We start from the raw sequence: 13376 nt of genomic DNA, 5'->3' as shown, positions 1-13376 counted from the left end.
CTTCAATACTTGAACTGTCTGGTCTGAGGGCATAGAAGGGGAATCCCAGGACGCCTCCCCCACATGTTGTGCAGAGTCTCCAGTGGCCCGGGAAATCTCAGGGCGGGTGGATGCACTGGTCCAGAGAGAGGGCCTTGCTTGCATAGAACTCAGGGAGTTAAACACAGACACTGGAGAGGTGACTGGAGGAGAAAACCAGAGAAACACAGCAAAAACGCCCAGAAGATGGTGGCTTAGAGAGAGCCAAACCCCAGAGCCCAGACAGTTTGGCTTCCTCATACCAAGAGAGAGAATGCAGGGCTTCAAGAGGAAGAAAACCAGATCAAACACAGTGGACAGTGAAGGGGGACCCCACTGCTGGAGAGCTCAGTTCAGCAAAAAATGCTCCTTCTTGTCCCCCCCATGGTTTTTTTTTGGGGGGGTTCATTTTCCCCCTCCTCTGGAGGTTTTAGCCTCAGGGCAGATTAAGCAGTAAAATTAATCCAATCAATACAGGATTAATCCCAACAATTTGACAGATAAGAAGTCTTCAGAGGACAGAGAAAGTAACTACAAACCTCCATTGCCAGCTGAGGGAAGATCTTTCATCAAAGATCATTAAATACATCTGCTCAAACTAGCAGAACAAGGAAGGAAAAAAACATGAGTAAGCAATAGAAAAAGAGAAAAGAAATGACAATTGACAGCTTCTTTCAAGGAAGTGAAAAGAGAGCAAATAAAATAGAAATAGAAGAAGAGGAAGTATTTCCAGCAAACTGGGCACAGGCTTTGAAAGATCTCAAAATTCAATTAACTCAAGAATTTCAGGAACTCAAAAAGCAATCAAGAGAGGCAAGAGAGGCTGAAGAGAATGTGAAAAAGGAAATACATGAACTAAAACAAGAAAATAAAATCTTAAAAGCCAGAATCGGCCAGTTTGAAAATGAAGCAAAGAAGGCAAAACATGATCTACAAAGAAAATCAGACCAGAAGAAGGATGACCAAAAAGCCAAAGATAAAAATCAGTCTTTAAAAAACAAAACTCAACTAGAAGCAAATGACTTCACAAGGCAGCAAGAATATATTAAACAAAATTTTAAAAATGAAAAATTTGAGGAGAATATGAAAAACCTCATTGATTCAACCAAAGATCTGGAGAACAGAGCTAGAAGAGACAACTTAAGAATTATTGGTTTACCAGAACATCATGATAAAAGAAAAAGTTTAGATAGCATCTTACAAGAAATTAACAGAGAAAATTGCCCAGAAATTCTTGAACAAGAGGGAAAAGTAAAAATAGAAAGAATCCACAGATCGACGCCTACATTTAATCCACAACTGACAACTTCCAGGAATATTATAGCCAAATTCAAAAACTACCAGACCAAGGAAAAACATTACAAGCTGCTAAAAAGAAGTCATTCAAATATTAGGGAACCACAGTTAGGATAACACAGGATCTGGCTGCCTCTACATTGAAGGACCAGAAGGCATGGAACACAATATTTCGGAAATCAAGAGAACTGGGTCTACAACCAAGAATCAAATATCCAGCAAAACTAACTATATTATTGCAGGGGAAAGTATGGTCATTCAATAAAATCGAGGACTTCCAAACATTCATCAAAAAAACCCGGACTTAAACAGAGAGTTTGCTATCCAAACCCAGAACTCAATAGAATCAACATAAGGTAATTAAGAGAATGGGGGGAGGAGGAAAAAAATTCTTTTCTTTAAGGGACACAATAAGTTCAATCAATTTGTATCCCAAGAAGAAAAGAAGATATTGGCAAATATTAAAAATTTTTATTACCAATAGAAGAAGTTTACATAGAGGGAACAGGGACAAACTGTATAGGATGAAATGTCAAGTGATGTGTGTATATATATATATATATATACATATACATATACATATACATATACATATATATATGCATGTATGTATGTATAAATATATACAAAACTGGGGGGGGGAAGAAGGTAATAATAATATGTTCTATACATACTCATTTGTACATAGGGTTTACTTGTTTCCCCCACAAGACTGTAATAAGCATTTTCTCTCCGTGTATCCATGTTTCACACAGTGTCTGGCAATAGCATTCACTTAATAATACTTTCTGACTCTGTGATTGAGCTATGTTATCCCGAATGATAATACATGAGGGTAGAAACTATTACAACTTCTGTGTCTATAACCCCAGTCCATGGAACATATTTAACACTTAAATGCTGACTGATTAAATAATGAGGAAAATGTAGACTTTTGTAATCTGGAAGATGATCCCCAGAAATCATGTATAATATTTTTTCTAAGTTAAAATGTTTCTTGAGTATAGCCTGTTCATAAATGGGGGACTGCGTATATGAAGAAAATTTAAATCTAAGGAAGAAATAATAACTCAGTATTTTTCACTTTAGTCATAAATGCCTGTATTGAGTCCAACAGAAAATTCAACATCAAAACAAGGGAAAAGTTTCTTTAGAAATTTTCCTCAAGAATCACAAAGCATCATGAAAATATGTGATATGATTAGGAGAACCACAACTGTACAATTACAGTATGTCTTCTCTACAGAGATGAACATCAAGACCTTTGGAGTTTTGATTTTTCTCAGGGAAATGAGTTGCCTCTTTAGAGGCTATACAGAATGAACTTGTTTAATTTTGAGTTTAAGTAAAAGGCAACACAGTGATGCCTTATGATTCTTGAGGAAAATTACTTCCTCCTTAAATTTAAATTTTCTTTATGTAAGCAGCTCAGTACTGTGAACAGAGTGCTAGATTTGGATCCAAAAGACCCTTCATTGGAATCTCTTCTTTACCATTGACTGCATGACCACGGGCAACTTATCAATTTCTGTGGACCTTAGTTTCTTCATCTGTAAAATGACAGATTAGATCACCTCTAAGGTCCATCCCATCTCTAATTCTATGAGCCTATTATCTGTATCTTTTCATTCTAAATTTATAATATAAGATTAATATCAACATCATCAGAGTTAGTTCTCACCAGGTATTTTTTCTGAGGCAGCCCTTGAAGAAACTGCCAGAAAACTAAGAAAAAAAGAAAACATTTATGCTCAAATAAACATGAAATTAAGCTGCACTGCAAACTATTTATTAAGCTACTAAATGCAATATGGACTTTAATACCATTAATAATCCATTTTCATTTGCCTCTAAAAAACCTAACTAAAATCTTTTCCACCTTCATTGGTCCTTCAGATGTTTTCCTCGTCCCTTCAGGAAAGTGGTAGATACACTAGCGAATATGTTTGTTGACTCAATACAACAAACTCTAGCTTTTAAAATAGATGCTGTAGTACAGAAAGAACAGCTTTAAAACACTATAAGACTAAAAAACACTGAGACTGTAATCACAGGTAGGGTCATATTCAAATAATATTCCATTTATTTAAGATGTACTTAGAGTGAAAGACATTTTTCCCCCTTTCAAAAAGTATGAATGAACCAGAAGAAATATTTTTGACTGGCTGATCAAAGTTAATAGTTTAAAAGTTTGCCTTTTATTTAAGGATTATTCAATAGGAAACCTCCAGGTGGATTTCAGATAAGACTATTCATGGATGACAAGTTACTTCAAAAATATTTCTAAAGGTTTTCTAAAAATGCTGAAGAATTTACTGAACAAATATACTACACGTGAGAAAAAATAAGTAGAAAGGAACACCCACAGGAACATTTACCTTCCACTGCTCTTTTGAAGAAAACTTTGCAGCTGCCACAGGTCACCACTCCATAATGACATCCCGAAGCCTCGTCCCCACACACCAAACATATTTTAGAAGGTCTTGAGGATGTAGTCGAAACACTTCGTAAAGAAGAACTGGAAAAAAAAACGAGTTTGAAATTATATAAAATGTAACATCATGATATACCTGTGAAAATCATTAAGACAATCACTACCTGTGTGAACCTGGGAAAGTCACTTAACCCTGTTTGCCTTAGTTTCTTCATCTTTAAACGAAGCTGGAGAAGGAAATGGCAAACCAATTCAGTATCCTTGTCTAGGAAGCCCCAAGACAGTTTTGGCATGTTATTGTCCAATGAACTAGTCATTTGTATAATTGCATTAAGTAGATAAAATTAAGGTTTTCTGATTTTGCTCAACAAATTTCATGTGTTTATATTGATTTTGTGCTTAATAAATATACAATATTAAATTTTCCCAAAGTGGTACTCCTGCAAAGTAACTTTATACAGGTATACTGTAAGCAAAATTTCTGAATTTCCAGTAGACAGATCAAATTCATATGTAAAACTAAACTCACACAGGTGATTCCTCATAACTTTCTTATTTCTGTTGATGACACACAGCTTAGAAACTCAACACCACTCTCATTGAATCAAATCTCATTCCTTTGATTCTATGACCACAATATTACTTATATTTGTCTATTTATTTCTATTCACACTGCTATTGACAGTTCAAGCTCCCATTTCTGTTATCTAGGTTGTTTTAAGAGCCTCCTAACTCATTTCACTGCCTTTAATTTCTCTCTTTTTCAATTTATCCTTTACTCAAATGCCAAAATAATCTTCTGTCAATCATTTGCCCCAAATCCTTTAGTGACCTCTCAATGCTGGCAGAATAAAAGCTTTAGCCTGATACTTAAAGACTGTCTACAATCAGATTTGACATACCTAGTTTGCCTTATTTCATAATACTCTAGTTTGTGTATTCTGTATGTCTTCCAAACTCGGGCTATTCTTCAATCTCTTTCTCCCACAAGTCTCATTCCCACAGACAATCCCCCATGCTCATCTTCTTTGCCAGTTGATATACTTTAAGTCTCCCTTCTTATGCAGATGAATCTGGATATGATACTCATCTCTTTCCTAAGAGTTTCTAGTTTCTAGTCTCTAATTGCCTATTGGATGTCCCAGAGACATTTCAACATAACTAAAACAGAACTCATTCCCTTTCCCCTTGCCTTCTCATTTACCTAATTTCTGTCAATAGTATCGCTTTATTTCCAGGGACCCTGATTTGCAACCTTGGAGTTTACCTTCACTCTTCACTTTCACTCGCCAATTCTATCTCCTCTACTCTTTAACAACAAGCCTAATTAGTTTCTAATTTACTTCTTTTTTTAATTAAAAAAAAACACCTTACCTTCTATCTTAGAACTCATAAGAATGGTAAGGGCTAGGCAATTGGGGTTAAGTGACAGGATCAAACAGCTAGGAAGTGTTTGAACCCAGATTTGAAACTAGGATGTCCCATCTCTGGTTCTGGCTCTCTATTCACTGAGCCATCTAGCTGCCCCTTAATTAACTTCTTACATATCAATCCATTCCCTCTACTCATGCCATCACTATTCTTATTTAGGTTCTCATCATCTCTCTCGGAGTACCACAAGAGTCTCTTAATAGACTCTTAAATAAGATAATATTTGTAAAGACCTAAGTATAGTGCCTGGCACATAGCAGACATCATAGTAAATGCTCACTCCCTTCCCAACATCTCTTATCCCCAAGCATCACTCACTAAGATCCAGTATCATCATGGTTGCCAAACTGATAATTACTAGGGTGCTGGTCTTATCACTTTCCTCTTTAAGAAGTTTCAGCAGTTGGCTCTCCACTAACAGATAAAACATAAAATGTTCTGCTGGACATTTAAAACCCTTTGCAATATGGCTCTAGTCTAATTTTGGAGCATAAGTGCACATTATTCCCTTTCACACCCTCTGCATTCTAGGGCCCAATGAATAGAAGCTTCTCGCTCTTTTTCATTTGAAATCCTTCTGTCTCTTCAAGACTGACATCGTGTGCTACCTCCTTCTAAAGACATTTATTGATTCCTTCAAAAATGAGAGTTTCCTCTAACAAATGCCCAATGATTTGATTTTTCCTTTTCCTTCAAATCCCAAGTCAGGTGCTAACTCTCCCTTTGAGCCTTCTGTGTTCTCACTCTCTAGCTGCAGAAGACCTTCCTAGATCCCTTCTGACCCCTCTTGCTCTCAATATATTCTATCTAGCAAAATTCTCTTTCTTGTATATATTTTGTCACACCTACAGAATGTCAGTTTCATAAAGGCAAATTGTCTTTTTTCATTTATCTCTAGCACCTTGCCCAGTGCCTTGTAGGTGTATTGAATTAAAACTTCTTATTTTCAGCAGTCTTTTACTTTGGACCTGGATACTTGAGAATATCAGGCCCTGAAATAAACCAGTTTTTACTATCCTTAAACAAAAAAAATCTTACTACATTAGAATAATTTTGTTGTTTCACTGGGATAATTATAATGGAATGTGATTTATATTTAAATATTGTAAGAATAAAAAACATATGCTTTAAATAATTTACTTACAAACACTGAAGAGACTCCCATTATGTGGCATTCAAAGAATTAAACACAAATAGGTAACATGAATACTTGTCCAATCAAATGGATTAGACCACATGAACTTCTCTCTCATGCTTACTCATAACTTCTAACAACAGAAGAGCAGTGCTTGGTTCTTTACTTTGAAATCACATTTCTAATCTCATTATATTAGAACATAAGTTTATAGAAGGCAGACAGTGCTAATGAGGCCAGGGTTATAGGTTCAATCCCCATATGGTTTATTTAGCTTGGCACTGTAAAAACTCTGTTCTATGACCACAAACTGTATTCCAAAGCTCAACCAGCTGTCTTACAAATATAAATCATTATTCGCAAGGGAGACAAGGCAACTGGGTGTGAATAGCTCACTATAACCCATCATCATTCCAAAAAAAACCCCAAAAGTACATTATCTGTTATTACTAGGTCAGATATGGTGTTCTTTATGAATTAAGAAAAGCATATATTATAGGAAATTTGTTTTAAATGTTTAAAATTTAAGGGAAAATAGGTTTTAAATTTATTATCATTAGACATTTCTTTTGTACACATTATTCATAGGTCTTTCAAGAATATTTTACACATAAAAATTAAGTATTACATAAAATTTATGATCTGTTTGTGATATCTTGTTCTCATATTGGAGAAAAGAACACATTTAAGATATAGATACAAGCAGGAACATTTTAAACAATTTGGTATTTCACAACAAAGTATTATCTAGAGTACATTTTAAATTTTAATGAAAATATACAATAAAATATTATAAACTGAAAGTAACTACTTTCTCTGGAGCAAAACTTACTATAAAAATGCTAATTTGCCTTCAAATAACTATAGGTTATTACCAAATTCTTGTATAAGGCTATTGTTAACTAAAATTATTTTTTATTTCAAATTTGTTTATGTCTATGAAAGACAGCATTTTTTAAAAAAGATCAGTTTAATTCTGTTATATCCTAAATCCTCAAAGTTGATAATTTTTCTTTATTTTCTCCAACAATCATCAATTTATTTCTATTTTCTTATGATTTTACTGTTGTAGGTCTTTCTTACATCAACACTGATTGCAAGTGAAATAATAATTAGTTCTAATTTTACTGTTTTGTTACTTAGAATGTGCTATTTAAACACATACATACACACACACACACACACACACACACACGCACGCGTCTTTCCTTGATACGAAGTGATTCCTTTGGGCTTTCAGATAATTTGTCTGAAATAACCAGACTTCTCCCTTTTTCACAGTGATTCATAATGTGCACAGGCCCTAAATACAGGTTATAACCTCAGTAGGATGAATAAAGTCACACCTAAAGTTATCTGGCAGGCACGGAAGATACTTTCTTACTAAGTTGAAAGAGATAAATAGTCTAGGAAATTGAAATTTTAAAGAACAATTACTAGTCATTTCCTCTCTAGGATATTCTTCTTCATCTTTCTTAATATAGTAGTTGTAAAACCACAATTCAGAACAGTTTATGCCATTAATAAAATTTGGCAGAGAAGCACTGTTTAATAAAGTACTATCTAGCTTTGAGGTATATAATTTCTAGGTCCATGATTTTACTTAAATGCATCCAATTTACTTCCAAACGACAGCCACTTTTTCCCCTAAACCCAAAACACTTCCCTATTCTTGAAGTATAGTCTAAAGATAGCAAAATATTTTGAAACTAGAACTAAAAACAAAGGTAAAAATAACAACAAATTGGGTAGGAATTATTTGGATCACCAGTTTCAGGAGCAAAGTTTTCTAGCTACACTAGATTTCATTTGAAACTATACCAATCTACACTAAGTAGGGTTTCTTAATTTAATAGTCACAAAAATTCTTTACTCAAAGATAAAATTATTTGTTGATCTTTCTAAAGCATTAGTTGATTGAAATTTTGGCAAAGTATTGGATAAAAGAAAGATTGAAATAGAGGAGTAACTATCTATGAAATAATTCATTCTATAAACATTGAGTGCATGGTATATACAAGGCACTGGTAGGGATTACAATCACAGATATACTTAAAAACAACCAACCACCATTTTTTAAAAATCCATTTCTTTTTATGTTTTGAGTTCTAAATTCTCTCCCTCACTTTTGTCCCCTCTCCAATCCACTGAGAAGATAAGCAATATATCAATTATACATGTAAAATCATACAAAACATTTCTATATTGGCCATATTGCCAAAGATAAAGCCAAAAAAAAAAAGCAAGAAAACTGTACTTTAGTTTGCCCCGAGAGTTCGTCAGCTCTCTCTTTGGAGACGGATAGCATTTTTTAATCATGAATCCTTTGGAATTGTCTTGGATCATAATATTGATCAGAGTAGTCATATCTTTCAGAGTTGATCATTATTATAGCTTTGCACAATCATTTCCTGATTCCTGTCACTTCACTTTGAATCAATATATATATATATATATATATATACACACATACATATATATGTCTTCTAATAGTTGTTTTTTTCTGAAACCACCCCCTCCTTATTTATTATAGTACAACAGTAGTCTTTCAAAATCATATTGCCACAACTTTTTTTTTAATTTTAAAATCTTTTTATTTTTTAGAAAAATTTTCCATGGTTACATGATTCATGTTTTTACTTTCCCCTTCACCCCGCCCCCGCCCCTTCACCACCACCCCCATAACCAACACGCATTTCCACTGGTTTTAACATGTGTCATCTATCAAGACCCATTTCCATATTATTGATAGTTGGTGTGGTCGTTTCGAGTCTAATTTGCCACAACTTTTTAAGCCATTCTCCAACTTGATAAGCATACCCTCAATTTTCAATAATTGTCACCACAAAAAGAGCGACTATAAATATTTTTGCATACATTATTCCTTTTTTATATCTCTTTGGAGGGCAGATCTTATATCTCTTTGGAGGGCCCTAGGTCAAAGGGCATGAATAGTTTTATAGCCCTTTGGGCACAGTTCCAAATTGTCTTCCAGAATGAATTGGACCAGTTCCTAACTCCATAAACAAATTATAAGTGTACCTATTTTCCTTCAAAGATATACTTTTTTTTTTTTAAACCATTACCTTCCCTCTTGGAGTCAATACTGTGTATTGGCTCCTTGGTAGAAGAGTGGTAAGGGTTGGCAATGGGGATCAATTGACTTGCCCACAGTCACATGGCTGGGAAGTGTCTGAGGCCAGATTTGAACCCAGGACCTCCCATCTCTAGGCCTGGCTCTCAATCCACTGAGTTACCCAGCTGCCCCCAAAGATATACTTTTAAAATGGGTAAATAAGAGGCTATTATGTAAGACAGATGATCAGCAGGGAAGTTGAGAATGATCAAGTTTACATGGCTTCCATCATCCCTAGGAGATTTAAAAAGGCTTTAAAGTAATACATATCCATCATCTCACTGGAACCCCAAAAGAAACTTTTTAGGGAGATACTCTAGGTGTTTTTGCCCCATTTTAGTGAAAAGGTGTCTGAGACTCAAAAAAGTCTGAATGCTCCACCTTTGGTTACGGACACTAACAGAAGTGCTACTGGAATCTAGGTTTCTACCTCTTGAATTTTTTTTTACTATCCCCTATATCCTGCTGAGAGTAAAAAAGGTGAGAATGGGAGCTTGATGAAAACTTGGACGGCAACTATAATCAAAGCCCTTCATAATGTAGTCCCCTACTACCTTTCCAGTCTTCTTAAACCTTACTCCTTGCCATCTACTCTTCCATTCAGTGACACTATCTTTCTATTCCAAGCATTCTCTCTGCCTGTCTCCCATGCTGGAATGTCCTTCCCCATCATCTTCCCCACTGGCTTTTTTAATTTCCTTTGAGTCCCAGGTAAAATCTCATCTTCTTTAAGATGTCTTTCGAAAACTGTTTTTAATTCTAGTGCCTTCCCTCTGTAATTATTTCCTTGTTATTTTATACATCCATTTATCTATCTATCTATCTATCTATCTATCTATCTATCTATCTATCTATCTATCTATCTCTCTCTCTATATCTTGTCTGCATATAGTCTTCCCCGATTCGATTGTGAGTATCTTGAAAACAGGGACTCTCTTTTGCCATTTTTTGTACCTCTAGCAAAGTATCTGACATAGAGTAGGCAATAATAAATATTTATTAATTGATTAGTGAATGTAATAAGAAATGACCAGGGAGTAAAAGAAAAGTCTATCTATCTATCTATCTATCTATCTATCTATCTATCTATCTATCTAGTAAAATGAGGAAAATAGTTAATATTAGAAACTTTATTGCTAGCAGTTCTAACCAATACCATTTGATAATTTTCTACAACATTCTATATCTCAGAAAGATTTTTGGCCGATTGCTTTGATTTTATTTTTTTCATTTGACAGCAAACATGTATTAAGTACTTACAATGAGACAAAAATAATCCCTGCCTTCAAGAAATTCACATTTTAACATGGGAGACAAACACGGAAATAACTGTTATGAGATAAGTTATATACGGAATAGAGGGGAGGTAATCTCAGAAAAGAAGATACTAAAAGCTACAAGATTAGGAAAAGATCCTAGAGCAAGATGGGCTTTGAACAGTTTTGAAGGAACCTCTGAAAGCTAAATAGGGGAGCCTCTAAAGAGCACTGTAGGCATCATGGCTAGAATTTAAGCAAGTTGGAGGAGAAATAAAGGGTATTAAGACATATAAGGTAAGAAAGGGACAGGATGTAAAAAAGAGGACTTTTTTTCTTCTTTGCTTGATTTTACATAATTTTGTGTGTTTTTTTCTTTCTGTATATGTGGAGAGAGAATTTTTTTTCTTCTTCTAAAATTTTTTATTCATTTGTAATATTAAGATAACCAGTTAACTCCCCCACATTCTTCCCTTCCTTCCCTCTTTAGAGAAAGCATCATTTGACAAAAGATATGTACATATGTGTGTGTGCATATATGCATATATATATATAATTATGTCTTCCCTTTTCTACCTTTTTTATCAGTTCTTTCTCTGGAGGTTGAAAATAACATAACAAAAAGCATTCATTATAATAAGGATTGGGGAACAAAAAGGAAAGTTATAAATTCAAGCAGTTTTGTGACAATGAATATTGTTTGCCAGTGGATACTAACAAAGATACTTCCATGCTGCACTCCAATGATTTTTAATATGAAAAGTATTCTTTTATTTGAAAATGTTGAAAAATATTAATCAAGTGAGAAATGTAACATTTTTGAAATAGTCATTTCAGAAAGTTAACCAGAGATTATTCAGAAGCAGATAAAATAGAACTATCTTTTACTGAAGTTTATGAAAAAAATAACAAAATTTGATCTTCATCTAAATGGTAAAGGAGATTAAAATAAATTAAAAAAGAGGGAGTTGTTGTTTTTTTGCAAATGTAAGGTACTCCCCTTTTTTGTATGCAAAATGTTGCCTGAAAGGCACAGGAAAACAAATTTGTAAAGGAAAACTGATAAAAATCAACTTGAGAAGAAACATAGTCTTTAAGAACAAAATAATGAGTAGAGACACAGGCTGTTCTGAGGTCTAGATTAAAAAAATGTCCCTCAAATAAATATAGTGAGAGGATTTAAAAAGCATACTGAGGAATAAAATGAAAGTCACTATTAAGGTCCTAATTATATTAAAATAATTATGATACATAAAAATTAATATTAAATTTGTTTTAGAGTAGGTTACTGTATACATTCTTGATAGAAAGTTAGATTTATCAAAGTTTTGCTTTATAATACGGTAAAGAGAACTAATGACCACCGGTAGGATCTGATTTGAGGTAATGGGCAATATAAGAAGCCAGAGAAGATGGAAAGGGGGGGTGGCATAAGAGAGGAAAGGATGGAGAAGAAGGAAGGAGAAAAGAAGTTGGAAGAGAAGATATAAAAGAAGGATGAGGGATAGGAGGAAAAAGTAAGGAAGAAAAAGGGGGGAGAGGGAGAAGGACAAGAAAGCTGTTGAGACTAAGAATCACAAGGAATAACAAATAGAAATGGCTATACAGCTGCCTGTCTATACAGCAATGATGCTGAGATCTTGCTGATTGGAAAAGAGACAATGCTTTGCATCTTTGGCTGATAAGAAAGATTTGGTTAGCTGCTATATTGACAAGAGGACAGCTGAAGCCTGTGTTTATGTCCTAGTTTATTGCTTTCTAGAACCAACTACAGCCAAGAAGAGGGGTAACATCTTAGAAGTGACTAGTTGCTTGCTACTGTCCTCTGGTTTAAGAGAGAGAAAGAGAGAGAGAAAGATGAGGTTTGTATCAGTTTTTCTGTAAGGCATGCTGATTAGAAAAGACATTTGGTTTTGTTATAAACTCAATGGAAAAAGCAGAATTTTGTTGTGTGAAGAAGAGCTGGGTGGGATTCTCTGGATTAACCATAGAGCCAACCTAATGAGCTTTGCATTTCTTAGGCTCAAGGGAGCTATATTTAACTGAATAAGTGAAATATTAATTTTTTTGCTAATACGGCACAATGCTTTCTTAGCACCTTGTAAAGAGTAGCATTGGCCTAAAAGAGCACATCTTGTTTAACTGATTCAAGAGCAATAGAGCTTTGTCCAGCAAGACATTATTTGAGGACCAGAAGTGGTACATCTGGAAGAGAAGCAGTTTTGCATGGTTGGAGACCAATAACATTAAGACATGAAGATCAGAGTTGAGTTCTCTTGGCTCATGAATTTTCCCATTCATGTATTTACCTGATATATTTCCATAAATATGTGCTTACTTTCCATCACAGATACTACATATATTAGTAAGAAAGTATGATAGAAGTTAAGGGTAGGCTATGTTTTCATTATTTTTGCCTTTGTCTTTCATTGAGTAAATTTTATGATTATTATTGCTCTTGCCTTATTATTTAGTAAACAGTTTTTCTTAAAAGTCAATATTTCTTTTTGATCGACTTTGTTTAAAGGGGAGTACTGAGATGGAGGCTAAGGATTAGAGTAGTGAGGAGTAGGATTATATTTTCTCCATCCCCTAATACACATCAAGATTCATCCTGGAACTTTAAGACAGAGTTTAAGTAATAGCAGTGTGGTCTATCCCATTCTGGGA

At 34.3% G+C, this 13376-nt stretch overlaps 1 protein-coding gene across 1 annotated transcript in view; it reads right to left on the bottom strand.

The window, feature by feature from the left end:
* NR3C2 (nuclear receptor subfamily 3 group C member 2) overlaps positions 1–13376 on the bottom strand; it is a 367948-nt gene that overhangs the window by 161877 nt on the left and 192695 nt on the right. The window contains 1 exon segment of the mRNA XM_044682206.1: positions 3693–3832. Within this exon segment, the coding sequence (XP_044538141.1) occupies positions 3693–3832 (140 nt within the window).

Source organism: Gracilinanus agilis, chromosome 6 (assembly GCF_016433145.1).
Source record: "Gracilinanus agilis isolate LMUSP501 chromosome 6, AgileGrace, whole genome shotgun sequence".
In the NCBI taxonomy this organism is placed as follows: domain Eukaryota; kingdom Metazoa; phylum Chordata; class Mammalia; order Didelphimorphia; family Didelphidae; genus Gracilinanus; species Gracilinanus agilis.
The sequence above is the reverse complement of the archived record's forward strand: the minus strand, read 5'-3'. Positions and strand labels throughout refer to the sequence as shown.